A 27021-nucleotide genomic window follows, 5' to 3' on the forward strand; every position below is an offset into this window, starting at 1 on the left:
TTATCGTTCAATCTAAATACCATCTCATCAAGTGCAATCACGATAGCGAGAAGGGAAAAAAGAATTTCTCTATCTCATTTTCGATTTTGCTAATGCTAATTTTGTCGGGAGCACTAATCCCTCAGGAGCGGAATGACTTTGAAAGTATAACTCATGGTTGGGGATTATATTGGTTAATCTGTTATGAAAATCAGGATCGTTGATGGTTGTTTTAGGTTGCATAAAGAGAGAGAGGGTTTTATGACAATGTGGATGAAAATTGGCGAGTGTTTGTTGGTAGAGGGGGAATTGTCTGAGTGGGTGAGGCCGATCGGTATAGTACCGGCAGGATCGTAATTCAGCGAGAATGGCCGCCACGCCATCAAACGCGACGATACCATGTAGCGTGTATATACGCGCTTCGCACAATCGTCTCTGTGTGTGGCTGTCATTAATGTATCGCCTGCGTACAGCCACGTTGGTGGGTATTACTCTGCAGTGTGTGTCGGTACAAACACCAATTCAGTGCCACGGTAAACACGTGGGGTTTGTGCATTTGTGGCGTGACGCCCTGCTCGGTACTGTGTCGCTAGGTAATGAATAGGACATAAATCTCCAGAGGCCATGGCTGGCCGCTGCTAAAGCCCTGGCATGGTAGTCGCCAGCAGTACCTCCGGGTGTACCACCCACTTTTCCAAATCCCCTGACCTATCGTTCTCTCAACCCCCACTTTCAATCTCTCTCTCTCTCTCCTCTCCTCTCCTCTGCTCTTCTCTATCTCCTTCCACAATGAAAACGAGAGATCCCTTTTTTCCTCTCTCTTCAATAGGCCTTTTCTCTCTCTCTTTCTCTCTCTCTATATTCCTCCCGTTTGGTTTCGTTTAGCTAAAAGAGTTCACTAGGTCTCAATGTGAACAACCCTTTGTCACACAAAACAACTGCGTCCGGCTTCCTCTCGAAACGATGGATGAAAAAAAATAAAAACATTTTTCCCCTTCCGGACTTGAATTCTATCCCCTGGTGAGCGAAACGTAAATCTCACAAATCTGCATTCGCTTATCATGAAAATTTCAGGGTTTATAACAGTCAATAGGGAGATTCTCTTTATATCCTGTGTTTGTATATATATATATATATATATATATATATGAATATTGAAATAGGAAAAGGGGCACACAAATGGATTTTCGGTTTCCTGTGACCTAAATTTTTAAATTTCTTGTTTTCCTCAAACCTCCCGTTTGGCCGTTGAGGAAACAAAAACATTTTTGGTATTTGCTTTTAGTCGCTGATGGAGATGATGGATCCGGTTATCAATAAATATTGAAGTTCAATTTTATTGTTGTAGCATTTTTTTGTTGTTGTTGTTGTATATTTATCGAGTAAAATAATAAATGTTTGAAAGTTTGTTTTATATTTCAAAGGACCTTTATGCTCTGAACATTAATGGGAAGAGTTGTCCACCAATTCAAATTGGTGAACATTTTTACAAAGTTTTTGGGAAAATTTTTCTATTTTACTGAGAAAAAAGTAGTCCACTAAAAGAAAGAGAGTACAAAAAATTTAGACAGTTAAAATTTTAATTCAATAGGTGGATTAGTAGATGGATAAATTAAAGTCTTGATTATTGAATTGTCTAATGGACAGATAGGTGAAGTGATTGGTAGATGGTATTATTAGTGAATTGACTAATACAGTTCCGGTTGAATTTATTGGTTGATTGTCCAATGGATTTACTGAAGGATCAAGATTAGAAGGTGGATTGATTGATTAATTAATGATCTGTTTGGTGTAATGTTTTGTAATGGATTATTAGGTATTTTGTTTCTTTCCCTAATTGAGTCCAAAGTGAAAAAGAGAAAATGAGTGACTTTTTTCAGAATTGCCATTCTCGCCAGTTTTTGGAATTGTCATCAATTTATCTAGAATGAAAAAATCAATAACGCTCATTATGCAATATATTTTTTTAGGTTGAGAGTAAGTGCGAGTGGTCGCCGCCGTCCGAGTTTACTTTTAGGTTGAGTGCAACGATCGATCCACGAATTCGCTTTTTCAAGAGGACGATATCACCGTTTCTTCCTAGTCACTGTGAAACGAAGATAGGCCGGAAATTGAAACTGTCGTGTGCGGTTGTAGAAAGCGACGAACCAAATTCTCCCAAGAACGGAACGTTCTCAATTTCAATTATTTTCATTGAAGCGAAAAAACTATTTGTTAAACTCCCACCGCCTCTTTTTAGTCTTTTTTACATTCTCATAAAAAATGAGAAAGTATATATTTTAAACAGAGATGATTGAAGAGTAAAAAATTGTTGAATAATAGAGTAGAAAAATTTATAATCGAAATGAAGGGAAGGTCAGGTCACTTCTATTATCCGTAGCTTTTAATTTTCTCGAGTTTTTTTTCTGTTTTTTTTCTTGGCATTGGAAGAAGCTTTCTAGAGAGAAAGCAGTGTAGGTATAGAAAAAGAAAAGCTAAAGAAACGAATCGTAATAGCTCTTGGACGCTAATCAGCACTTTGGCGAGTAAACGTTGATGAAAAATTTCTTCCAGTGATCTTAGTATAACGTGACTACCACCACTCCTTCGAAGACGAACAATATCCTTTCTTCGCGACGTCGTTGAAAATCGAAAAGTCAGACTGGACGGAGAAGAGAAAAGCTGAACGAGTGATAAAAAGAGGAGACGTTCTCCCCATTCAGTCCTGGCTTAACAATCTCTATCCTTTCAGTGCAACAGCGAACGTTCTTCTTCCTCCTATCTCCCCTCTCATTCCACTTACACGTGAAAGCCTTCCCTTCCCTTCCCTTCCCTTCCCTTCCCTTCCCTCCCCCGCCTACCAAATTTCTTGCCCTCAAATACACTCGACTTTTTCCCTTTCTTATCTATATCGTTTTGTTTTCACTTTTCCAATCATTAATCCAATTCAAATGGAATTATCGCGTTATTTTTGAATTTTTTCTCCCTTTGGGTTATGCTACTGCAGTATCACTAGATTTTCCTCTCTAGAGACTTTAGATTTCAAGTATCTTGGGAAAATAATGATACCAAGTTCTATATCGTTCTTGAGGAAACAGATGAGAGCCAGTTGTAAAGCTTTGGTGACGAATTGTAGCCTCGGGAATTTTATTATGATTTTTCATATTTTCCTCGATTGCCGATGCCATATTTTTTTTTTACTTATTAAAAGTATTTTCTATTGAGTTTCAATTTTCAAATAATATCGAAAGTCTTCTTTTCGTTTTTTAAAACAGTTTCGAATTTTTCGTTAATTGTATTTAAGTTTTTTATTTTCATTTATTAATTTATTTTTATTGAAACCTGATATTTTTAGATCTAAATATTTTGCCACTATATATATATATAGACGAAATTAGTTATTAATTAAAAAAATCCTTTTTCTCTAATAGATAGGTTTTTGAATGATGCAATCATGCTTTTTATGTTGTTTGTAATTTCTATAGAAAAATGGTTGCGATATTATTATACGATGGGCAAATATTATCTTCTAGAGTGAAGAAAAAGTAGGGGGGAGGCTATTTGCTAAAAGCATATCGCAACTTGTCAGTAAGGTTCTATTCAAGGCAGCTTATCATATGCATATCGTACAAAGCTACAAATTAAGCCGTTACGGTGACACTTTTTCGCGTAAGGATAAAGAAAAGAATATTATCTCATTTCTCCATCTGTTTACATGAATTTCTATGCTTACTTCTCTTTACATATACCGGAGAGTAACGTCCCTTTTGCGTTTGTAACTTTATTCAACCATTTACTGCAGTTGCTTTTTTGCATATACTTTTTTCTTTCCTTTACGCATTCTTTTTAATTTTTTTAAATTCTATTCGTGTTTTTTTAATAGTAGGTATAATTATGTTTATTGCTATTATTATCATCATTATTTTCCTATTATTCCAAGTCTCAATAAGTTTTTATTGTTATTATTATTATATTCTACTATTACCCTGAATAGTTGGAGAAATATAAAAAATTATTTTATATTTTCATTGCGATGAAAAAATATTGATTTTTTTAGATCAATTTGTAGACTTTATTTTACAGGTCGCAATTATTTCGTTTGTTTTGTGTCTTCCTCTCGGTAAATTTCAATTGATTTTCAATGATACAGAAGTAGACGTTTCTAATTTCAACGACGAACAAGCGACCCAACACCGACGGTGAAATTACGTCCATTAAGTCGAATAACGACCAATAGCCAGTGACCTTTGCCAGCAAAGAGGGTTTGCTTTTCTTTTCTTTTTGATTCTTCGCTTTTCTACAAAGAAAATTAAATTAGAGGATTACAAATTGAAGCAAAAAGAAAAAAAAAGAAAATGTCCATGTTTAAGAGTATACTGACAGAGGAGGAATTCTTTTGTTTCTTTCTCTTAAAAGATAATATGATAGAAATGCTTTAAAATTAAATTATTGTTCTTCGAAAAACACTGCTTTTCGATTAAATGTATTCTGAAAAAGGGTGTTGCCGAAATTTTAGACAATTTCGATTTTTGCTTTGTAGACTGAAAAAAAGAATGCAACTTTCAACGTAATCATTAACTATTTATTACTAACTAGATAAATTATGTAGACTAATAATTAAAAGAAAATGAAAGGATTTGAAATTCGCGAAACAAGAAAATAGAAAGATTGTTGATTACAAAAATATTTTTCTTCTCGAGTTTTTCTCTCGTGTGCACGTGTAAGAACTTTGAGGGAAAACTCATATTTCTGTATTAGCAGTTGAATCCTGTGGTGGCATGGCGGCGACTCGAAGGAGATACACGTGGATCACAGAGAGATTTCGACTCGAAACGTCCTTTCTCTAATTCTCTAAGTCGATAAGTTAGTGGGCGCGCTACTGGAACGAAAATTCGTGCTATCATCTCGTAATATAGTATGCTTTCAAGTGAAGTTCGTTTCCTTATGGTCTGCACGCTATGGCTGTAAATTCTCTATTGTAAAGTTCTCAGTGTAAACTTTAGAGTTCATATCGACTTTATAATTGAAGAAAAACGTCAATTTATTTTTCTCTTACTTTTCTTGTTATTTGTTGTATTTCATCCTCACAATTTTTCAAAGCTTAGAAATGTTTTAAATAAATTTAAAAAATTAAAATTTTTGTGGAAAGAATTGAAAGGTAATAAGAATTATTGATATGCTTGGAATAATTTAAAAATTGATGTTTTCGGTCCAATATTGACTTGGTGATATTAAGCCAATCTTGCGCCCTGGCAAGCACGGTAATTGCCATTATAATAAAACGAACGCTTATCGAGTAAAGTTAAGAAAAACGATGAAACTGTAAATCCTCTGACATTAAATTTGAAATTTAAGAAGTGAAAATGTTCTTTTTCATATACTCATGCTTGGAAATTTCATTGGAAGTGAAATGAAATTCAGTGAGTGTAGATGCACTTTTATAGATCTCGAGAACTCAGGGACGAGGCACTTAATAAGAGACGAAAATTCTCATTCCACGTTCGTGTTCTCGCCCGTTAACGTGGATGGCACTCATTACCAACGGTTTATCCTTTTCTTAATTCCGTAGTCGCGTATCCGCTCGATATGATAATCGACTGAATCGGAGATGAGCCGGCAAACCGAGTTCAAGTGGAGAGAGAAGGAGAGAAGGAGAGAAGGAGAGGAAGAGACAAAGAGGCTTTATTATAATGCTTGGACCGTGGAAATTGAGAAGCGAGAGAGGGCCAAGTAGACGAGCTTTCAGGATCGTAGATTGTAGAAAGCTCGCGATTTATTATGATTCCACGTGAACTTTGTGGCGTTGGACCTTTTCTTCTTTCCTCTCCCGTTTTTGCCCCCTTTGCCAGAAGCCCAGAATTTCAAGTTTCACATTTTCGAAACTTAATTTATACAGCGAAGCTGGAAAAAGCTTTCGAAATAAGAAAATTCTATATTCTTTAAGAAATTTCCCTCATTGTAAATATTTTTTATTTTTAAACAAAACATTTGTTTTATGTATCAAATTCGCATTAGTGCAATGCTTTTTTACTGTCTAATTTATGAATTATTTGAAAATTGCACTAATGCGAATTTTAAAAAGTCTCTCGAATTTGAAAGCGCATTTTATTCGAAAACGGATTTTCAGGAATTATTCCATTATTTGAAAAAAGCCGTGAATTCTCAAAGCGTTTTTGTTTGAAATCTGATCGAGTTAAAATGGATTATAAACCCGCTAGAGTAGGAAAATGCAATTTATTCAATTCGAAAAATACATATATGTATCAATACATTTTATTATATATTCAAGACACAGAGTATGAAATTTAAAATTTCATTTTGTACCCCTTGAAAGAATTTCCAAAAAAGTACAGTTTGGAAAATGAGAGTTAAATTTTTTAATAAGATTTATATGTACGTGCGAAGTTTTAAATGACAAGAATAGGAAATATCCAGGCGAGAAATTCTCCCTCATTCCTTTCTCCTGAATTCTTGTCGTCACAGACCCTCTGACACGTGCCACCTCGACGCCAAACAATACACTCTATCATGTTGTCACTTCTTTGATATCACAGTATATTAAAAAAAGTATCCATAAAAGTTTTTTGTACTAAAATTAAAAGGATTTACATGCGACAGTTGCTGTAACAAACAAAAATCGAAGATGTAAATTTTTGGTTTCTTAAAAACTTAAAATCTTCTGTAACAAAAATAGGTAATAATAGTAATAATGGTAATTTTTCCTCCATCTTCCAGCGAGATTATAATAATTGGAATTACAAGAGTGAAAGTAATTGGGATTCTATTTGAAGAGTGTGTAAAAGACACCAGAAAGCGTCAGAAAGCGTCAGAAAGCGCCAGAAAGTTAGTAATTTTCCAATTGGTGAGGGGATCGTCATCAAAGACGTGTGAAATCGACAGAGGAATAATAATTTGAGGGTGGAAGATGGTCGTGGTTATTCAAGTCGATTATCTGAATCGGGGTGCTTTTCACGGAGGGTTGGAGAGTGAGAGTTGAACCACGAGACTAGCAAGTATAGGAGGGAAAAGAGGGATGAGGGGGCAAGACAAGGGAGACCAGGAGTTATGCATTATGATTCGTCGTTCGCCCCCGCCTACCTAATAATATCACTTGTTGCACGAGCCAGCGACGCCGCGCAAAACTATATTGCCTCCAATTCCGTCTAGAAAAGTAGTTCCTCTGAAAAGAAGCGTGTCGTTGCAATGACACTTTTATCGCTCTCCCAGTTCTTGTTCTCGTGTTGTAATTTATTCGTATTTAGTCACCCCCCACCATCTCCCAAGCTACTCCAAAAAACAGGGTTAGCTTTGCATTTACTTTCTTCTCTAGGACCATTAAATAAATCACTATAGTTTTTTCTTCCTTTTTTGGCCGAGACCCCGCCTTGGAAAATTATGTTCCTACTCTCTTTGGAATGGGAACTCAGAGAATTGTAAGTGTACCTACTTTCTCAAAATTATAAACCTCGCGTCAAATTTCCGAAAATTTACGAAAATTTAACAAATTTTAATCTGACTGAAAAATTAATTTTCACACTGTGAATAGATATTTCTCTCTAGAAAATCTGATACCGAACCCAAAGGCCAAAGTTTACTTAATTCTATGATTTTCAATATCTACTATTTTAATAAAATTTTCCAAAAGAATTCAATTATTTAAAAAATTTTAATGAAATTCTGTGCAAACAGAAAATTATATTTATAAAATAATTAAAATTTCACATGGAATTCAATTATTTACCAATTTTTTATAAATTTCTTCCGCCTCTGGGTCACTCACTACTACCCGACTGGTATTAGCGCGTGCCTCCGAGCGCCGGGCGAGTTATTCGATCCAAGGTCTCAATTGAATTCTAGTTGAATTTTCTAATAAAAATTGATTTAAAAATTCATTTCAGTTAAAATTTTAATTAACAATTCTGTAAAATTAAATAAAGATTTAATTAAATTTTTTTTCAAATTTGGTGAACTTGTTATTTTCTAATATTTATTTAATTAAAGAATTTTCGAATATAATTAAAATTTCGTAAAATTGAATTGTAAACAAATGGATTTGAAAATTGGCAAAGAACTTTTTCAAAAATTATTAAAAATAATTGTTTAAAGAAGAATTTTAGTTGAAAATTCTAGAAAATAATAATTGAATTGAAATAATGTTGAAAATAATTTTGAAGAAAATTTCTTATAATATGAAATAATGATTTTAACAATTTGCCATTTTTAATTATTATAAAACATGAAGTGTTTTATGAAGACAGTTATGAAAAAATTTGATTTCAAGTTTTAAGTAAAATTTTCTCTTATTTGATTCGGACTGGTTATATTTTTCTCAGTAATAGTTGATCCATAAATGGTCCGTAATTTTTTATTTTTGGTTCGTAAAGTCTGTATTTTTAGATAATTTCACTGCTTCGAGTCTTGCAAGAACAATACACAAAAATTTGCATGTAAATGATAAATTTAAATAGTTTTTTTTTATCATTTGATTAAAAAATGTGCATATTATAATTATTATATCTTGAAATAATATATAATAATATAATAACGAAATATTTAGTGGATTGTTTCATTGAAATATATATTTTCTATATACTTTCGGGGTGAAATTATTTTAATGAACATTTCCATATTAATTAAAGTAAGAATTTAATTATTGCGAAATTCACTTTGTGTGACTATTCATATATGTCTTTTGTTTCGCATATATCTATATTTCTGTAAATGCAAATCAAGAAATGCAATTATTGCAGAGGCACTTTATAATTAATGAAAAGGAGAGAAGGAGAGAAGGAGAGAAGGAGAGAAGGAGAAAAAAGCCGCATATCTTTCTTTTGAAGGGCTTTGAGTGTTTTTGTTAAAAAAATAAAATTGCAATAGGACGTAAATCAGGCGCGAGGTTAATGATAAGTGAAAATGCCTCACTAACGAATGGAATTTTGTATTTTTTTCTGTCCTTTCTCTATCCAATTTAGTTTCATGTTCATATAAGTAGAAGTGGGTAAGAAGCAAGTCATATATAGTGGGCGAGAGGAAAGCGCTCAGGGCACTTTAACGAGATTTCCCCTTTTTCGTTCTCTTTATCGATTCTCACGGGGTTTATACCTTTTCGTTGCAACTCTTTCCATGCACTTTTTTCATACACTTCTTTTTTCTCTTTTCTTTTTTCTTTTTTCTTTTCTTTATATTTCAATTCCCTGAATTTTTCCACTTCTAATCTGTTTTTCAATTCTTCTCATCTCAAAAGTTATTTTCGATAAAACGATAGTCACGTGTGTTTCATTCTTTTTTACTTTTTGCGAAAGATAATAATAGATGGATTTTTTTTACTTTTTCCAGAAGTAAAGAATTTGTTTATATTTACAAAAATGTAAAGCTCCTTTACTTTTGAAAATCACAATTTTTTTTCTTCTCGTTATGAAATGCGAGTTGCATTTCACATTTATTAGAGAGTAAAATGAAAATTATATAAATTATTAAGGGAGTTATAAATATTTTGAGAGGGAAGAATAATGGTGAAATTAAGAGAGAGTAAAATGATATCCAATGAAAGCATTGGAGAGAGGATTTCTTCTTATTGCCACTGGGATTTATTTTTATATATTTCCTTCTGCTGCCTCTGTATATAACGAGAGGAAGGGCGATGGACTTGATTTTAATTAGAGCTTCTTCTTTATTGATCTTATTTATTTTTTGACTTGGACGATTTTTATCCACTCCTTTGAGATTTTATTCGTGTCATCATACATATGAAATTTCTATTTTTATCTCCTATATACATTTCGAAGGAAAAAATCAATTTGCTCTTTTAGTATTTGTTTTCCAAGCTGTGAAGTAGACTAAATTTTCCTTTGATATATCTGTTTTATTCTTTTTTCTGCCTTCAAAAAGGAAAACCAAAATATTAATGTAAACTTTCGTCAACTAGTAGAGCCCGGTCAAAATTTTTACCCGAGAGTTGGAAATTTAAAGCTGGAAATTGTCAGTGACAACATAGGATTTATACTGTATTGAAAAATGTTTCATACCTGTCGCTGTCAAAAAAAAAGATTGAAAAGATTTGAAACCATATTGTTAAAAGTTCCATTTTAGAGAATATATATGAGAATTACTTAGATTTCAGTGTTAGATTCGATGCGATTTCGTTGCTCTTTTAAGCTACTTTTATCGAACCGTGAAAGGTTTTGCTGAGACCGAGACTTGGATTTTAAAAAGTCCCTATTGCAAAAGTATTGCAACTCGGTAGAAATACATCAGAGGTTAAAAAAGAGCTCCCCTCTCGGATCGCACGAAAAATTCTTATCACGACTCCCGCGATTTCAATCTCAGATTCTCTTCACGTGTTGATCCGATTTTCATTGACGGAACACTGTCTCTCTCTCTCTCTCTCTCTCTTTCTCTTTTTTCCAAAATCAAAAATATTTCAATAACCATTCTTGTTTTTAATTCAATAATTTCTCAAAGAAGAATAAAGTATACGCGAAGTGCACAGTGAAATTCAGACTTAATCATATTCTGTCTGGTCTGGAAATTTAAAATTTTAATAAATGAATTTTTTAAGATAGAATTAAAATTTTACAAAAAATATTTATACCCACACAGAGATAAAATGACAAGATTTTTGTACATACTTTGTCTTTACTCCAGCAGAATATAGTTCTTAGAGATTATCTATTTATGTATAAAATGAGTAATTATATATAACTATTCAGGAACTTTGAAGCGCATTTCTGGACAAAAGCGCTTCAATGATAATACCTGATTGCGCCTGATTATACAGAGTGAGAGACAAAATAGGTTAATTTGAAATGCGCGAAGAGCAAATCGAACTAGAAAATTTCTATATTTGTATAAGATTTGAATTTGAATGTACCTACAATTGGATCACAAGTTTTTACAGGGTCCAATTTTTTATTCGATTCGAATATTGGGACTATATTTTGACCCAATTGTTTAAATTTCACACTTAATATTGAGCCTTGGGCCAATATTGGCCTAACGCTGCCAAGTGTTTCTTCTTTTTCCGAATAAAGTGCAATGACGTTAGAATTGAAAAGCTGCATCAATGGTTGAAAAATACGATCGAGAAACGATTCATAAAAGTCATCTTGTACCTTTAGATGAAATATCAGATAGGAGAAAACTCAGCCATGTGCAACATAAATATATGTCCGTATATATGAAGCCGAATTGGCCGCAAAAGGAAGGAGCATTGCAGCAGGTACTAGGTGGTCCGGATATGGTGGATGGTGTTGGAGATCAGTTGCAAAGAGAACCTTCACGAAGAGAGAGAGAGAGAGAGAGAGAGAGAGAGAGAAATGAAAATAGTCTAGTGTATAGGCGAAAGAGTGGAGGAGGAGGAGGAGGGGAAATATAGCTTGCGCCGGAAGCGTGACGGTGGCCATTTTTCACAGCACGGACATCCGTTTCCGGTCTGCGATCACCGCGAAATACAAACAAAAATGGGGTGGGGGTACTGGTAGAAAATATGCGAGGGAAAAAGAAGAATAAATACAGTCGCTCATCCTTGTTTTATCGCCAAAAACCAACGCTACACATTTAGCTATTCTATATTTTTCTTATCCAAGAATTTTAAATTCCATTTGAAATAAAACAAAATTCCGAGCAAGCAAATAATATATTTAAAAAAAAAATTACGTAGACATGGTTGACTGTGTGATTGGGGCCCTATTTCAGCAGATTGCAATCTGGTCCCAAAAATGGGGCGAAAACTACTGCCCCAACTCGATCCTGGTCAAAGGTTGCCAATTTTTACTCTAAATTCAAATACAAAATTAACAACATTAATTAATTAATAATTATAAATTAAAGCACATTGTCATTAATTGGAATTTTACTTGAAATATTTCGAAAAAGTAATAATGTCGTGATACGTGGAAAAAAATCTCGTTTTAATTTCCGTATTTTATTTCATATACCCAATGGGAAATGCCAGTGTAGTGCCGATGTTCACCACTGGCTTAGTACTCAGACGATTGTTCGGCGTAGTCTAGCCGAGCCTCGACAATTAGTGCTGGCGCAGTACAGAATTTTTGTTTCGCCAAAGCTTGGACAAGCCTCGGCGGGAAGTGCTGGCTGAGTATAGAAAAATTGTTCACGACGCTCTTTGCCAACATTGCTTTTTTGACATAAACTTGAAAAAAATTATAAAAAAAGTTTATGAATGTTTATAAATATAAATTTATTAAAAAAAATTAATATTTCACTTTTCAGTTGTTCATTTTTTATTTTTATTAAATTTAATAATAACAATTTAACATAATTGTCTAATTTTGTAAATAATAAATTATTTAAACAAATTAAAATTATAAACAAAATTTAAACTTTATTCTCAATAATAATTTGGTTCCTATTAAAATAATATTATACTTCTTACTATGAATAAAAAATTATTAAAAAATTACCACGTAATTTAAGAATTACGTAAAATGTTAAATGCAATAAGTAAAGTAATTTAATTTAATTATTAAAAATTTAAATTAATTTATTTTATTTCAATTTATTATTTCTAACGTATCCCTATTTTTTTCTCATCTTTGACTCAATAATTGTGTGTCTGAATGATACTGAGATATTAATACTTTACTGTACACATGTGTCGTTAGCATAGTGGTTAGAGCGTTAGTCTGTTAGTCCGTAGGTCGTAGGTTCGATTCCCCTCGTCAGCAATTTGGTTTATTTTCATAGGTTTGCGATATTTCTAGATTCCAATCGTTAGGTACTAAAATATGAAAATCTAATGCACACTTACTGTAATTGTTTATTATTTAATTTTTAAATATTATAAACAATTTTTTTCTACTTCATTTACTATATCCATTGTTAGTCTCCATCTTTAATACAATTTCTTTAAGAAGAGAAATATTTTATGAATAATAACTATTTATTAATATTATTTACCATTTTGTTGTTAAATTGTTTATAATTATGAATTTACGACTAATTAATAACAATACGGCATTTATTGCGGCAATATTCTCAGCCAGCACTGGTCCAGTGCTGCGCCAGCGCTGTCTGGCAGCACTGACAGACAGTACTTCGGCAGCGCCAGACGGCGTTATCATCCCAGAGTTATGCCAGTGCTGTCTGTCAGCGTAGCTGCCAGTACTGCCAGTGCTGGCGCAGTACTCCGCCAGTTGTAAATTTCCCATTGGGTACATACATATATGAAACAATGTACATTTTGCTCTATTTGAGGAACGTGATTCTTTCTGTTCGTTTACGTATTAGTTTCTTTAATTGCAAAAAAAAAAATAAATAAATAATTGAAATAAATGGAAAATTAGATTTAGATGATGCGCAGGTATATATGCAGAATAGGCTCGTATTTTTTTTTGTAATAAAATCGAGAAGCAATCATGAGATAATTACAAGTTGTGATAGTCGACAATCTCGTTTGCTGGGAGTTTAATATTTATAGTGCACTTATTACACTGAGAGTTTGGAAGGAGCCATTCTTGGGTGTTGGAGAAGGGTTTGAGCTTAATCTAAAATGCAGCGATAATGAGGACTGGTTAAACAGCAGAGAAATCGTCCAACGATGTAATGTAATCCTTGTTTTCTCAGACAAAGCCCCCTCTATATAAGAATTACTTTCTCACAACTTTACATTTTGATGTAAATGTCCCGAGAAAATATGTTCATCATTTTGATACCTGCTAATTTACTGATGATTCATTTTTTTATTTTCAATATTAGTTTCGCTTTAATACAAATTTTCGCTTTCAATTTATTTATCCCCTCTTGACCGCATACTTCCTTTCCTCTGTTTCAGGAAACTTTCAAGAATGCGTTGAAGCGACCTTGCCTCGTCGAACTTGGACCTCGGGAATGGATTCGACCACCCTGCTGGTCCTCCTGATCGGTAAGTCAATTCAATTTAAATTTAAATGTTAATTAGTAATTTTTTAGAGGTCATCAGTTTCTTTTAAAAACTTAATACGCATATATTTTCCTTTGTAACAAAATTTTTTTCTGATCATAAAAAACGTTTTTACATTAAAAATTCTTAACCTCTTTGTTTAGGAGAAGAGAAAAATACAATTTCCCTTATTAAATGTAAACTCATATAAATAGTAATAGTTGTGAATTATAGAGGATAGAAACTTTGTTATTTTTCAACGTCTTTTTTTTTACTGTTATTTGAACGATAAAAAATGGTGGGTGTAAATACGTATACTCGGTGTAGTTATTTCAATCATAAATTTTGTATAGCCACAAAAGCATATAATCAGGTCTTTTTATTATGTTCTTTGCGGCACAAAGAATGGGAATATTTTTTTCCCTTATGAATAACCCGCGAGTTATAATAGTAAAAAAAGAAAAAAATCACAAGTCAAATATAAAAGTTTAAAGATAATTGTTTCAGTGGTATAAAAGATTATTGTTGTATTATAATTTAATATTTTTTAGTTGTTAGTAAAAAAAGAAAATAGTGTCGAGAAGCATTAAAACAGTTGTTAAGAAAGTGTATGTATTATTGTACTTATCGTTTAATTATTATCATACCCGTGGGTAATGATTATTCAACCTGTAGTGTAAAAAATACTGTTTACTTTCCATCGTTTTTAACTCCGTTTTATTTGCACTTTTCAAGAGCCAAGTTCACTCCAAGTACTTGAGTTGCGAATATTTCCAAAAGCAAATTACGAATAAAAATAAAATAATAAAGGATATTCAAAGGATTTCTAATCAGGAAAAAAGTAGAAGAGAGATATTTCATCTCCCAGTCTCTATATATATAGTAAATATAAGAAGGGAGACAAGTCGCACCTCGATTGCTGCCAATTCTCTATTGTCGTTGGCAACTGTCCATTTTCCTTCGCATCTCACAAACGTGTAACCTTTTGCCCCTGGACACGTTCACACTGCACACGTTCGAACGAGGGAATTCATCAGAATTCATTTGATGAGTGGGACAAGCATTGCAGTTGAATCTTCTACGTTGGAGAATTTTTTTTCACTCGTGACACATCCGCAAAATGAAGTTTCGGGGAAAAATATATCTTTTTTTTTACACATTTTTCACACATTTAATGCAAAAAGCACTACGGAATATATTCCACTGGGCTTATGTGATGTGTGATTCCCTCTCAAACATCTAAAAAGTCCCTCGATTTGTTTTGTTTCTTCAGCGCCATAAAGTTCGATAAGTATTTTCCGAGTCAGTGAACTTGACACTTTTTTTTCTCTTTTTCCCGCTCTCCTTGTCGTTAGAAACTTGGGAATTTAGAAGACCCTCGTTTCCCTTGAAATTTCCACGACCAGTGGACACACACTCCATGTTAGCAAAGACAAAATGTCAAATGAATTTTATTGGTTTTGCGCATTGGGAATGTAGCGAGTGTGGGAAATTGAATTTTCATGTTGGAAAAAATCAAAACTGGCATGTAACGCTCTGCCCTATTTGGCTCGGATTAAAGTACACGGAGAGACCCACATTCGTAAAAATTACTAAAAATGGTTGCAATGACCGGAAATAAGGGGACTTTTAGCATAATGTGCTACAGAATTAGATAAATTTACAAAAGAAATAGATAAATTTGCTACATTGAAATAGCAAGTTTTAATATTTTGTGTAAGAGTTGTAAATGTAGCAAAAATTGATTATAGTTTTCTCTAATTTAATTAGACAAAATCTGACAAATGAAAACATTTTCCACTAAAACCTACGATCCACTGTAGTAATTTTTGGTGAGCAAGTGTGGCTAGCGAGTGCAGTCATATGGCGCCTGCATTTCTATTGGTTGCTAACTTCGTCAATCTCCGTAAATGAGCCGACGCCATCCGATCATTGACAGTGACTATGTTTCGCGTATGTAAAATAAATTTGGATATTATCTACAATAATTAAATATAAAGTGAAACGTAGGTCGTTCGGTATCTCAGAAATTGACCATTATAAATTAATAAACTTTGCATTTATTCCTGTCCCAAGAACTATGTCTTATAGTAAGTTGTTAAAAGTAAATTGCTTTCTCGTAAGTGCTGTAAATTTTCATCATTCAATATATAAGGAAACAAAGATGTATACTTTCAGTGAAATTCGTTGTCGTGCGTGCAGTTGTGTATTAGTGTATTAATTAACCGCGTCTATATATATAAGTGAAATAAACATGTGTGTGTCTTCAAATATATAAGTGTGTGTGTGTCTGTGTATGTAAAAATCCTTCCAGTTTGTCTCCATTAGTCAAGAATTGACGGGAAACCGGCGACAAAAATCCGTATTTTTTCTTTCACTCTTTCTTTCTGCATTTACAAACGACTGTAGTAATTTTACGTACACAATGCTTCTGAGTTTACTACAGTTATTTGGAACTATTGGACGAAATAGTAAGAAACTTTGCTAATTTGGTGAACATTTGTCGGGATTAGTGACTTAGTGTAGAAAATAGTAAAAAATACAAAAAGTCCCCTTATTTCCGGTGGTTGCAATGTGAAAATAGTAAATTCTAGTGTGATTTTATACAAAAATTAGTAATCTCGGTCTCTCCGTGTACCTTTACCCAATAGGGGCCCAATCTGGATAAAATATTTCTAGCCAAATTAGAGTCAGGATTGGCAATTTCTACACGAAAGAATAAAAACTAAAAAGCCTATTTTGAATTTACTCAACTGTAAATTTGATTAAAATTAAAAAATCCATCCAACAAATTTGATGAGATATTTTTAAAATTATGGACTTAGTTATAATTTGCATAAAAACAGCAGGGGAAATGGAATATCTCTGTAAAATTTTCTCTAATTTTTTATCTGCTGACAAAAAATATCGATATAATAAATTTGTGAAAAAAGTGGAGCGCGTAGCTGTAAATATAAATTTTGTTACGTAAAATATATTTCCGAAGGAATGAACGATCTCCGACTTTCTTGACCGGAAGGAAATTGAAGTTGGAACATTTCACGTATCCACATGTATTTCAGTGGAAAATTTAAAGGAAATTGAATTGACCCCTAAAAAATATGAGTTTCACGTAATAGGAGAATTTTTATACTTATTCGAGATTTTTGATTTGATGAATTCAAAATTTCAAAATCATAAAAAGAGGAAGATTTACCGTGAATCTTTTTCATCTTTTGCGTTATACATTTTGTATACAAAGTTTATTAGTTTTGAAAGCCAACACTTTTTTTTAAACATTAACCCAAAATCCTACTTGACGTTGACACTAACTTTTATTAGTGCCATAATTTAAAATATGTTAGAAATAAAAGTATTTGACACTTGTCGGAATTGAACTCGAGACCGAACGCTCTATAGACCTGCACGCTAACCGCACTGACTCACTAAATGAAGCAAAATATATGTCCACTATACAGCAAGCTTTCCACGAAAGATTCCTGCAAGCTTTACATGGAATATTGCGAGGAATATTTAGCCGTCTCAGGCAAGTTTACGGAAATGCTATTTTGTTTTCAAGTTTTTGTTTCTGTGTATTAAAAATAAATAATAAAAGCATTTTGTTATTTGCATTTTGTTTTTGGAATGTATAAGGATTGCATCCCATTTATTTCTCGAGTCGGGTAATTTTGCCAGTATGAGAGGCGATCGTAAAAAAATACGTTTGGTTTGGCAATGGGTGGTGGGTGTCGAACTCAGGACATTGGAATGACGAGTAATCGATCACGAGTACTCTGCCAACACTCCAACGGCAAAGAGCTCAGCGACTCTCTATCGATTTTGATTTTATATAAAAAAACTCATCAATTCTAACATTGCTTTAGCATTTTTCGCCCATTTTTCGCCCATTTTTGCGCTCCTGTGTTTTATTTTCCAAAACCAGGTTTTTTTATTTGCGAAATAGAAAAAATGAAATGCTGAAGAAGGCGGGAGGGGGAAAGTGCTCTCTCTCTTTGAAAATGCAGATTCAATTGACACACATGGTGCTGTACGGAAAAACGTGAGGAGCAAGTTGAGAACCACGAGCAAGAGAGATATCTGCGGGCGCGTTCGTAATGCTTTCGGAAAAATACAGACAGAAGCACACCCCCTCTGACCGTCCCTGTATCGATTTCTGTCCGATGGAGTATCGCGATACTCCCCTCTGAAGCATCACAGAATCCCTCTTTCTCCGTGTGTCCCTATCACACGGTACCATGCGCGTACGCTACATACGCGTCGCGTCGTGTCCGGTCGAAGTGACCGAGGACACGTGTGGTGTGTACCTACAAACCCATACGCGTCCAGCAGGCACCGACTTGCAACCTTCTCCTCAATCCAATGACTTTGCTTCTTCATTGTCCTTATCCGATATATCGACTCCCGAATTTCCTTTTAAAATACAGAAGTACATGAATGTGGTCCGAAGAAACTTTTCAACAATTTGTAACTGCCCTCGAGAAAATCTCTTCTTTAATTTAAATAGGCACACTATCTCTCACTTTCTGAGAGAGTGAATGAGACAGAGCCCGATTAGTTGAAAATTAGTTCTTTACTCGATTCGAAACTTGGGTTTACATTTTTCCAATAATTGCAATGATTTTTCGTCTATTTTTCATTTTTTACCTTGGACCATTGTTGGGCGATAAGAATTTACCGAAAACTTAACACGATATCAAAATTATATAATGGCATTTTCGAACTAGTAGATTAGCATAACGAAATGCAACGAAAATTACAACAATTAATGCGATATTCTCTTTTGAAGGAGAGAGAATAACCATTCTGATTTTGGCTGAACTGAAATCTCAATAATTATAATGAATGAATTTAGTGCTCGTGAATTATAATTAATTATGTTGCGTGTAATTGATGATTTGATTTAAAGCTCACAGCTTTCTGTGTTCATATATTGTATATAAGTAAAATTCTTCCCTTTAAATAAAAGTGACATTCGATCGTCTATTTCCTTTCCATTTTCCTAAAAGACTATAAAATAATTTTATTATAATTTAAAAATAATTTTTAAATGATTTTTAAATGATTAAAAAATTATTTTAAAATATAATTTTATAAAATCTTTTAAAATTGGTGTGGTACGATAAATCTTAACTTCTCACTCGATCAATAAAGTGCCTTTAAGTGCTGAAGACGGAAGGACGATGAAATTCTTATGGGACTTTTCTAATCTTTCAAGAACTTGAATCGTTGAATCAGCTGTGAACTTTTTTAAGTGAATGAATCACTTGAATATATTTAAAATTGATTAATTTTTTTTGTAATATTATATTCCTCCTAAGCTATTATATTCTATTTGATTAACTTTTTTCAATTTGATTAAAGTTTAATGATACTTGAACATTTTTTTAATTTTCTATCTTTGAAGAAAAATTTAGGTAGTAATTATAATTACTTAAAAATGCAGTTAATTATAGTTTCTTTTAAATAATAAAATATCCCAATAATTGATCATTTGAAATCGGATTTTTAATTTAAGTATTACATTTTACATCTTCGATCTCTAATAAAATTCTCTAATAAGATAATAAAAAAAATTTTATTATTTATTCATTTTTAATATTATCAGTTGAGTGAATTCTCTCTGAATTTCGAAAATAAATTTTCTCTCATTAATTCCAACAAAATTTTACTGTTAACCTAATTTTCCTTTTTGTTTAATAAATTATTATCTATTAGGTATATGTGTTTCATTTCGAGGTGAATTTCAAGCATCATCAACGAGAAACAGAAAATTTATGCTTTATAATGTCAAATTCATAAAATTTAAAATGAAAATCTCGTGACTTGTTAAGCTGTTATGCACCAAAATAATTTCATATAGAATATAATTATTCATACCTATATATTAGCAATATAATTAATTTATTCTTGCGCTTAAATTTAATTCGCGCAGTGAAAAAATTTTAATTGGTTTAGGTAATAAATTAATTTATTTTTTCATAGTAAACAGAAAATCTTAATTTAAGATCAGTCTTTACTAATTACTTAATAGAATTCTACTAACAGCAGAACTGATTTATTAAAAGTTAAAGTAAACTTAAAAAAATTTGTTAATACAATTCTTCTAATTCAGACTTTAGTAAAAAGGTGTTACACATTTTTTCAATTTGTATTTTGTTATTATATTATTAATTTTTTTGTATTATTATTGTTAGTGCACATTCTTGATAGTTTTGAAAAAAAATTTTGATAAAGAGTTTTTCTATTTGGTTTTGAGATAAGCAGAGAGTGAGAGAGAAAGCGCTTCTGTTTACGAATTATGGGAAAAGCGCTTTGATGAAGTAAATTAATTGAATGTGTTATCAATTAATAAATTGGGTGCAGGAAGCTCACAAGTTCGGTTACATTTTACACTGTAAACAGGCCACGAAATTGATATTATTTGAAAATTCATTTTGAATATTACGATAATGTGTGCTTTTGTTTAAAAAAAAGAAATAAATAAATATTATTTGAGCTGAAAGGCACTCCTCGATGTATATAAAACGTATTTTGTTTCATAAATATCGTAATGTTTTGAGAAGATATTTGTTTTATTGCTTTTGTACTGATTTAATAGGCGAGTTTTAAATTTATTTTAATTTTAAACATTATTTTTTAAATACGTAATCCAACAGAAGAAGTTTCAGCCAAATTATAATCAGACCCTGTTCTTATTGATAGGGCGTCCAATAGGGCCCAACTCAAGCCCTAGGTTTTATTCCTCATTGGAATCAGTTTTCGATATCTTCAATTTCATATTTTTTTTGTATTTGATTATTAAATATATTCTCTGAAATAAAATTAATAATTATCAGCATAGCAGGTTTCAACGAGTCTTTGAATAAAAAGTTAATTAAACGACGTCTGATATTTCTGGAATTGACAATATTTCTGTCTCGACAAGCGTACCGAATCGATTCACTACAATTTCATCCCGCCGCTTTATATCGCTTTGTGAAGATGATTTTTACTCTTTACTTTTGTCATTTGTTATAATATAAATAAGCATCTTGAAATATTCAAAATTTTCGTTTCCACTACTTGTTTTTCGAAAATTTAGTTTAGGCCCGATTGTCCTCAATAAGAAGAGAGGTATTAAAGTGATTTTTGTTTTTAGTTTAGCCATGTTATTTTTTTATGAAGATGACTGTATATACCGATTATGTTTTATTTTTTTTATTTGAAATTAACACAGCTGTTGCTGTTATTGCAATTTCTTGTGTCAAGATCCACTTAAAGTGATCATACCGTGCTGTGTGAGCATTATTTAACATCTTTCGCTCCCTCTCTCTCTCTCTCTTTTCTGTCTCAATATATATTGACGGCTGTCGGTTTTGCGACAGATAGAAACGAACTCACGCCGTGAGCGTTTCTGGCTCACAAACACTTCAACGAACCTTTGTGTTCGCCATGCGAAGAGATCGTTTCAATCGAGAAATTCGTATAGCGCTGAAAAGCATTTCCTACCTAGACATGTTATTCGATTGAGACTCCTCTCGACTGCCACTGAAATCTTCTCTCAACTCGGGAAAAAAAATAAATAAACGTACCTTATATCATATCCAACAAATAAGTCACATTCATAAGGGACTTTTGCAATTTTTCCAAAAAATATTAATACAATCCCAAGGTTTTTTTGGTTCGAAAAGATAAAACTTGTTTCGACTTTCGAATAAAAGAAAAAGTCAGGTAAAATTTCTTGTCAGTAATAATAACTAGTCTCTAGTAATTTTAAACTTGATAGCAAGAGAAATGTGATGTCTGGTGATGTCTATGCAAAAAGCGAGGCAAAAACTTTTTGTAATAGATTTAAAATTTTCATTAAATTTGTCAACTTGTTGTTGAACATTTCGAAAAGCCACTGTTAATAATGTAATCTGACAGTGGAGAACTTCTCGACCAAGCATATTCGATCAGCACTTGAAAAGTTTCTTCTGAATGCCTTCTGTTCTGTGTGAACCCCCTGCCACTGATGCATAAATTACCAAGTGGAAAGAGACCGTACTTTTTTTGAAATGCATCGCAAAGTTTTTACTACCGGCTAGACGAAATAACTGTACTTTCATCAATCTCTCGTCATGTACTCAGATTGAACGAGAAGCCGTATTGGTTTACCTATATATGTATATAGAGCCATGCAAAGTGGGTGGATGGTCCATGAGGGATGGTTTAAGCATAGAAGAATTGTAACCGTAAGGAAAAGAGACAGAGAGGGAGTATCTCGTTTTTCATGTTGGTCTCGATGGAATGTCACACCACAGAGGAAAAAGGAATGGGTTTTAGCTTTCAACATGACGTAGACTCACAATCTGGGATTGGTTAAACGTGGTGGGAAAGCGAGAATGCACGAGCTTTGATATATGAGCGATTTACACCGTAACCATGAGACTACCAAAAATCGAACGTTATTGCGTTACCGAGACTTTCGTATCGTGTATACAAACGGACTTTTAAGTCGATTTCGTTTGTTTGCAAAGAACTCTTCATGTGTTAAATATGCAATTTCTTTAGAATTTCTTTTTTTGAGATGAGGCGTTGATATTAGAGAAACGCCCACGGAAGGCGTGGTGTGGTAAAAGTCACTCCTCCAAGTTTTGTTTTTTCCTAGTGATAGTTTTTTAGAACTCCGCTTTTTAAAGGGCTGTTACAATCCCCAAAAAAAGGTTTGTATCAGTCGAGTAGAAAACTAAGCATTCTTGATAAATTCTATTTGGTAATTCATAAAGTTTAAAAAAATCCAGATCCCCAAGAAATGAAAAATACAAACAGAAGAAAAAAAGTAATTTATAAACGAAATGTATTTCTGTCGATTTCTTGGACAAGAAGCGCAGTTCTTTCAGGTTTTTTTGTCTCTCTTGCAAAACGGTCTCGCCAATGGTTGAGTGTCTGTCAGCCGAAAGCCATTTGCTGATTTGGCGGAAACTTTTCTTTCGATGCAAGGTTTTTTTAAATCTCGTTTGAAATTCTTTATTTTTATGGTTTGTGCACTTACCTTATAGACACACACACACACACACACACACACACACACACAATGACCCCCCTGCGAAAGTTTTCTTTTTCCTTATTTTCGAGGACACACACCTGTCATGATAGAAGAAGACGAAACTGTTTACTCTACATGTTTTCATCTATCGAAATGCACATACAGTCTAGCACGCTATCAATTTGAATAAAATGTTTTATAAAATAGTTTGGACGTGAGCCAATTTATTTATAAACGAATATTCTTCAATTCATATTGATTCAATTTTCACGATTAAATTTTAATTTTCAATTTGTAAATTTAATCAGCGTTGAGGTAACATTAAATTTTGATTAACGATTTTGTTGCTGGTAAAAAATTTTTGATTTAAAATTGGTAACAAATAATTTATAACTTTTATTTACTTTCTTTTGTTCTGCTTTTCCATTTGAAAAGTGATTTTCAATTTTTTTTTGAGATAGTTTGAGTTTGTTTTTAATTTTTGAACACTGAAACTGAAAAGAGGAAATTAGAAAAAATCGATTTCGATTAACAGATAATTCGGTGGCTCGAGTTGATGTTTTATGCTCGTATATGGAGTCAAAAGACTGAGTTAATTGCATAAATGCAACGCGTTTTCGGGTTTGCGCATTCATCCGAATTGGAAGCTTATAGTGGAGCTTTCATCTCGAATTTGCCCTCGATCCCTCTCTCTCTCTCTCTCTCGCTCTCTCGAGTTGTTTTGCCACTCTCCTCCCTTCAGCCCTTTTCTTCGATCCTGTGGCAATGGGGTTCATTGCACCGTTTCGATATAATCGGCTTAGAGCATCGCAAATTGACGGACCTGTAGGCACAAGTTGGACTTGATCCTCGAAAGCCTTTGGTATTTGGGCTAACCTATAACGACGCTTCGAGTTGAACCGAAATAAGGACAAGTGATAGGACCGACTCTTGATCCCTGTTAATCCTCTATTCCCCATTAATCCTCTATAATGTACTTTATGACCCGTATTTCACATTCATTTCAACTTTTCGAGATCTGATAATAAATAATTATAGGGGTTTTATTACTTTTCAAAGTCCTCTAAATTTCCCTTTCGAAATTCTATTCTAAATCCTCCTTCAATAATCGAGCTTCTTAACCCTTTAACGCTTAGGGATGATCGATTAATTACCAATTCGAGTTGAGTAATCAGCAACCTAAAATTTGACAAAACAATTTTGAAATTTATTGTTTTTAGTTGGATCGTCATTTTAGTTTATGACGAATGACGATCCACCTTGGGCTCTAGGATATTATAATCTAGACTTGGGATAGAGGCAAGTTTATCCGTCTGTTTCCACACACTCTTGAAATAAAATAAAACATTTTGAATGTTAATTTTCTAAAAGCAACTTTACTGTTTTTCATTCCCGCTAGAAGAGAGAATTTAAAAAAATTGTATTTTTAGTGAATGTAATAAAAAAACAATTTATCTGATTTGTGTGCTCTAAAATGAGGATGACATCAAACAGTTGCAATTGAAATAAAAAAGAGTTTTATCCCCCTTTTAGGATCAATTTTTAAAAAAGGCCAATTTTTATTAACGAAAGGAAGGAAAAATTTCCGTTATAAATAAATTCATTCATTTGAATTAATAACGAAAAAGACTCTTTCATTTTTTCTTTTTTCAGTAGAAATTAATTTGCATATTTCTCTTTGAACTCTATTTAAAAAACAATGCAAGCGTGTAAATTAAATGAAGGAAAATTTAAACAATTATAGATAAATTTTGCAGAAATTTTCTCTAGTCGCACATACATACGCAAGCTTTAAAAGCCATCGTTACGTTTCTATGCTCTCTCTCTCTCTTTCTCTCTGAAAAGTAGAACGAAATCCGATTAGTTCGGATTTGGTTTTGGTCTTAATTAAAAAAAAAGAAAAAAAATTCGCTTAGAGAGTCCAGTGGGAACGACGTCATAAATTTTGTCGAGGCAGCTGCGCGACACTGAAGCGAGTAAAATCTGTTTCAATGTCCGGGAATATCGTGAAACGACAACGACGACGTCATTGCGTATGTGTATGCATGTATATGGTATTAAAGAACAGTACATGGGTGTATAATTCTTTGACGAGGGAAAATGCAAAGGCTCACGCGGTGAAAACTTTTTTATACTTGTGCGCTGAATCATCGCGAATATCTCTGACTCCATCTTATGCACGCAAATTTTCTATGATTCGTTATATATGTATCAAATCCTCTACAGATTATGCAAATTTTTGAATTTCAAAAAATTAATCTTTTTTTCTTTTGCTATATTTCATTATGGTAGAATCTAAAAATGATCACAATTGTGTTTATTCTTTTTTTCTATTTTCGAAAAGAGGATTTGAAAAGGACAGGGGAATGGGGAATAACGGAATAAAATTATATGATCGTGCAAGATTTCCAAATTTTTATTAAAGTAAAAACTTGGACTAGTACTTTGAGTTTGGAAATATGCGTTAAAATTTATTTGTTTAGAATTGTTTAATTGACTTTCCAGTAAGATGAGAAAATGTACGAGATATGTCAAAGGGATAATTATTTCTTCCAATTCGAGGAATCCTTTGATGGAAATTTTGGCGAACACCCGGTATGAGAGACTCTTGGTGACGCGACGCGTGCCCGCGGGCCGACACCAAGAAGAATAGCGTTGGCGATGGGATCCACGCCCGGAGAGGACAGCTTGAAGAAGGAAAAGCTTTTTTTTATTTAATTAGCGAGATGTACGAGCTCAAAGAACTCTCCATTCCATATAACCTCCCTCTCTACCACCCGCATTTCTACAACTCCTTTACTTTTCTCACTCCCTACAAACCACGTTTTCTTTCTTTCTCTCACATTCTTTATTTTCTTTTCTCCTTCTCACCAATGCAAACTTCAAAGACAATTCTTTTTCCTCAAAACCAATAATATCTTTCTTAAAATGATACATTTTTTTCCTCCATTTTAAAATTCTGTGATTGTAAAAGTAAATGAGAAAAAAATGGTTAAATGAATACCGGAAAAGTTCTAATGATAATAATTTTAGTTTGGAATTTCTGAAAATTTTGTGGGGAAGACGAATGTTGCATAAAAAGAGTGTCGAGGTATTTAGATTGTAAATTTTGTCTGAATGGTTAAAATATAGGGTGTGTATGGAGGCGAAAAGAAAAAAAGTGCGGGAAAGAAAGAAAAGCAATGTTTGAGTGTTGGTGCATTTTCCACGTTTTTTGCCGGGAATGTAACAAAAAGGAAAAAAAAGAAAAAAGAAGAGCCATCGCCCGATGAGAAAAGGGGAAAAATAGAATTCCAATTACGCGTTCTGACCCTGTGAATTGGCATCGGAACTGCAATTATCCGTTTATATTGTATAGAGTTCGTGTAGGTGCATGAGGTAACTAGCAAGATCTTTCAAATCCCTTCATTCTATGGCTATTCCTATTGATTTTGCCATAAGGTCGATTTTCTCAAATACTATTTCTCTCTCTTTTTGCTCTCACTACTATAGAGCAGTTACTAAATTAGATATATATTCTCGATATAGCCTGATTTAATGGAATATTCCACCTTTCATTTCAAATTAACTTTCATTTTTCTTTTCAATGGAAAATATGTATTTTACATCATATAATATATGGAGCTTTTAGAACTATTGCGAATTCCTTTTATTCCAATTTCTATTATTCAAAAATTTAATTCAATTTCGGATATTTTTTAATTGAAAATGTGCCTCGGTTTGAAGAAGATGAAAATCCTTAAATTTCCTGTAATATTTATGTAATAAGTCGTATTACTTGTGTATTTTTCACAAGTCGTTCACAGAAAATTGTGAGGTATTATTGTGTGACCAAAATGAATTAAAATAACCTGCAATGCTTTGATCCATCAATGATAAAAATAATCCGTGAAGGATTGTCTTTTCAAAATGGTTACGGTTAACTTGGTTTTGATTTATGGATACAGTTTTTTCATAGAAAAAAGTCATCCATAAAAGGATTATTTTAATCTTTCTTGGGGTAAATTTAAATTGAAACGCCGTTCCCGTTGGCAAAATTTTGTAAATTCTCTTAGTTAAAAAACTTAGTAGAATTCAGTATTACAGTCAGACATACAAAGTTTTTCTAAAGATATCAAATTGAGACAAAAAACGAATTCGCAACATTTTTGATTCGTTTTCTGTCTCGATTTGATAT

At 32.8% G+C, this 27021-nt stretch overlaps 1 protein-coding gene across 8 annotated transcripts in view; it reads left to right on the forward strand.

Moving 5' to 3' along the window:
• Positions 1-27021, forward strand: part of LOC122499380 (Down syndrome cell adhesion molecule-like protein Dscam2) — a 123505-nt gene that overhangs the window by 29098 nt on the left and 67386 nt on the right. For all 8 annotated transcript variants that reach the window (XM_043607705.1, XM_043607702.1, XM_043607704.1 and 5 more), the window contains one exon: positions 13751-13840. In XM_043607705.1, the coding sequence (XP_043463640.1) occupies positions 13807-13840 (34 nt within the window). In that variant the 5' untranslated portion in view covers positions 13751-13806. The remainder of the gene's footprint in view (positions 1-13750; positions 13841-27021) is intronic.

Source organism: Leptopilina heterotoma, unplaced genomic scaffold (assembly GCF_015476425.1).
Source record: "Leptopilina heterotoma isolate Lh14 unplaced genomic scaffold, ASM1547642v1 Lhet_167, whole genome shotgun sequence".
Lineage (NCBI taxonomy): Eukaryota > Metazoa > Arthropoda > Insecta > Hymenoptera > Figitidae > Leptopilina > Leptopilina heterotoma.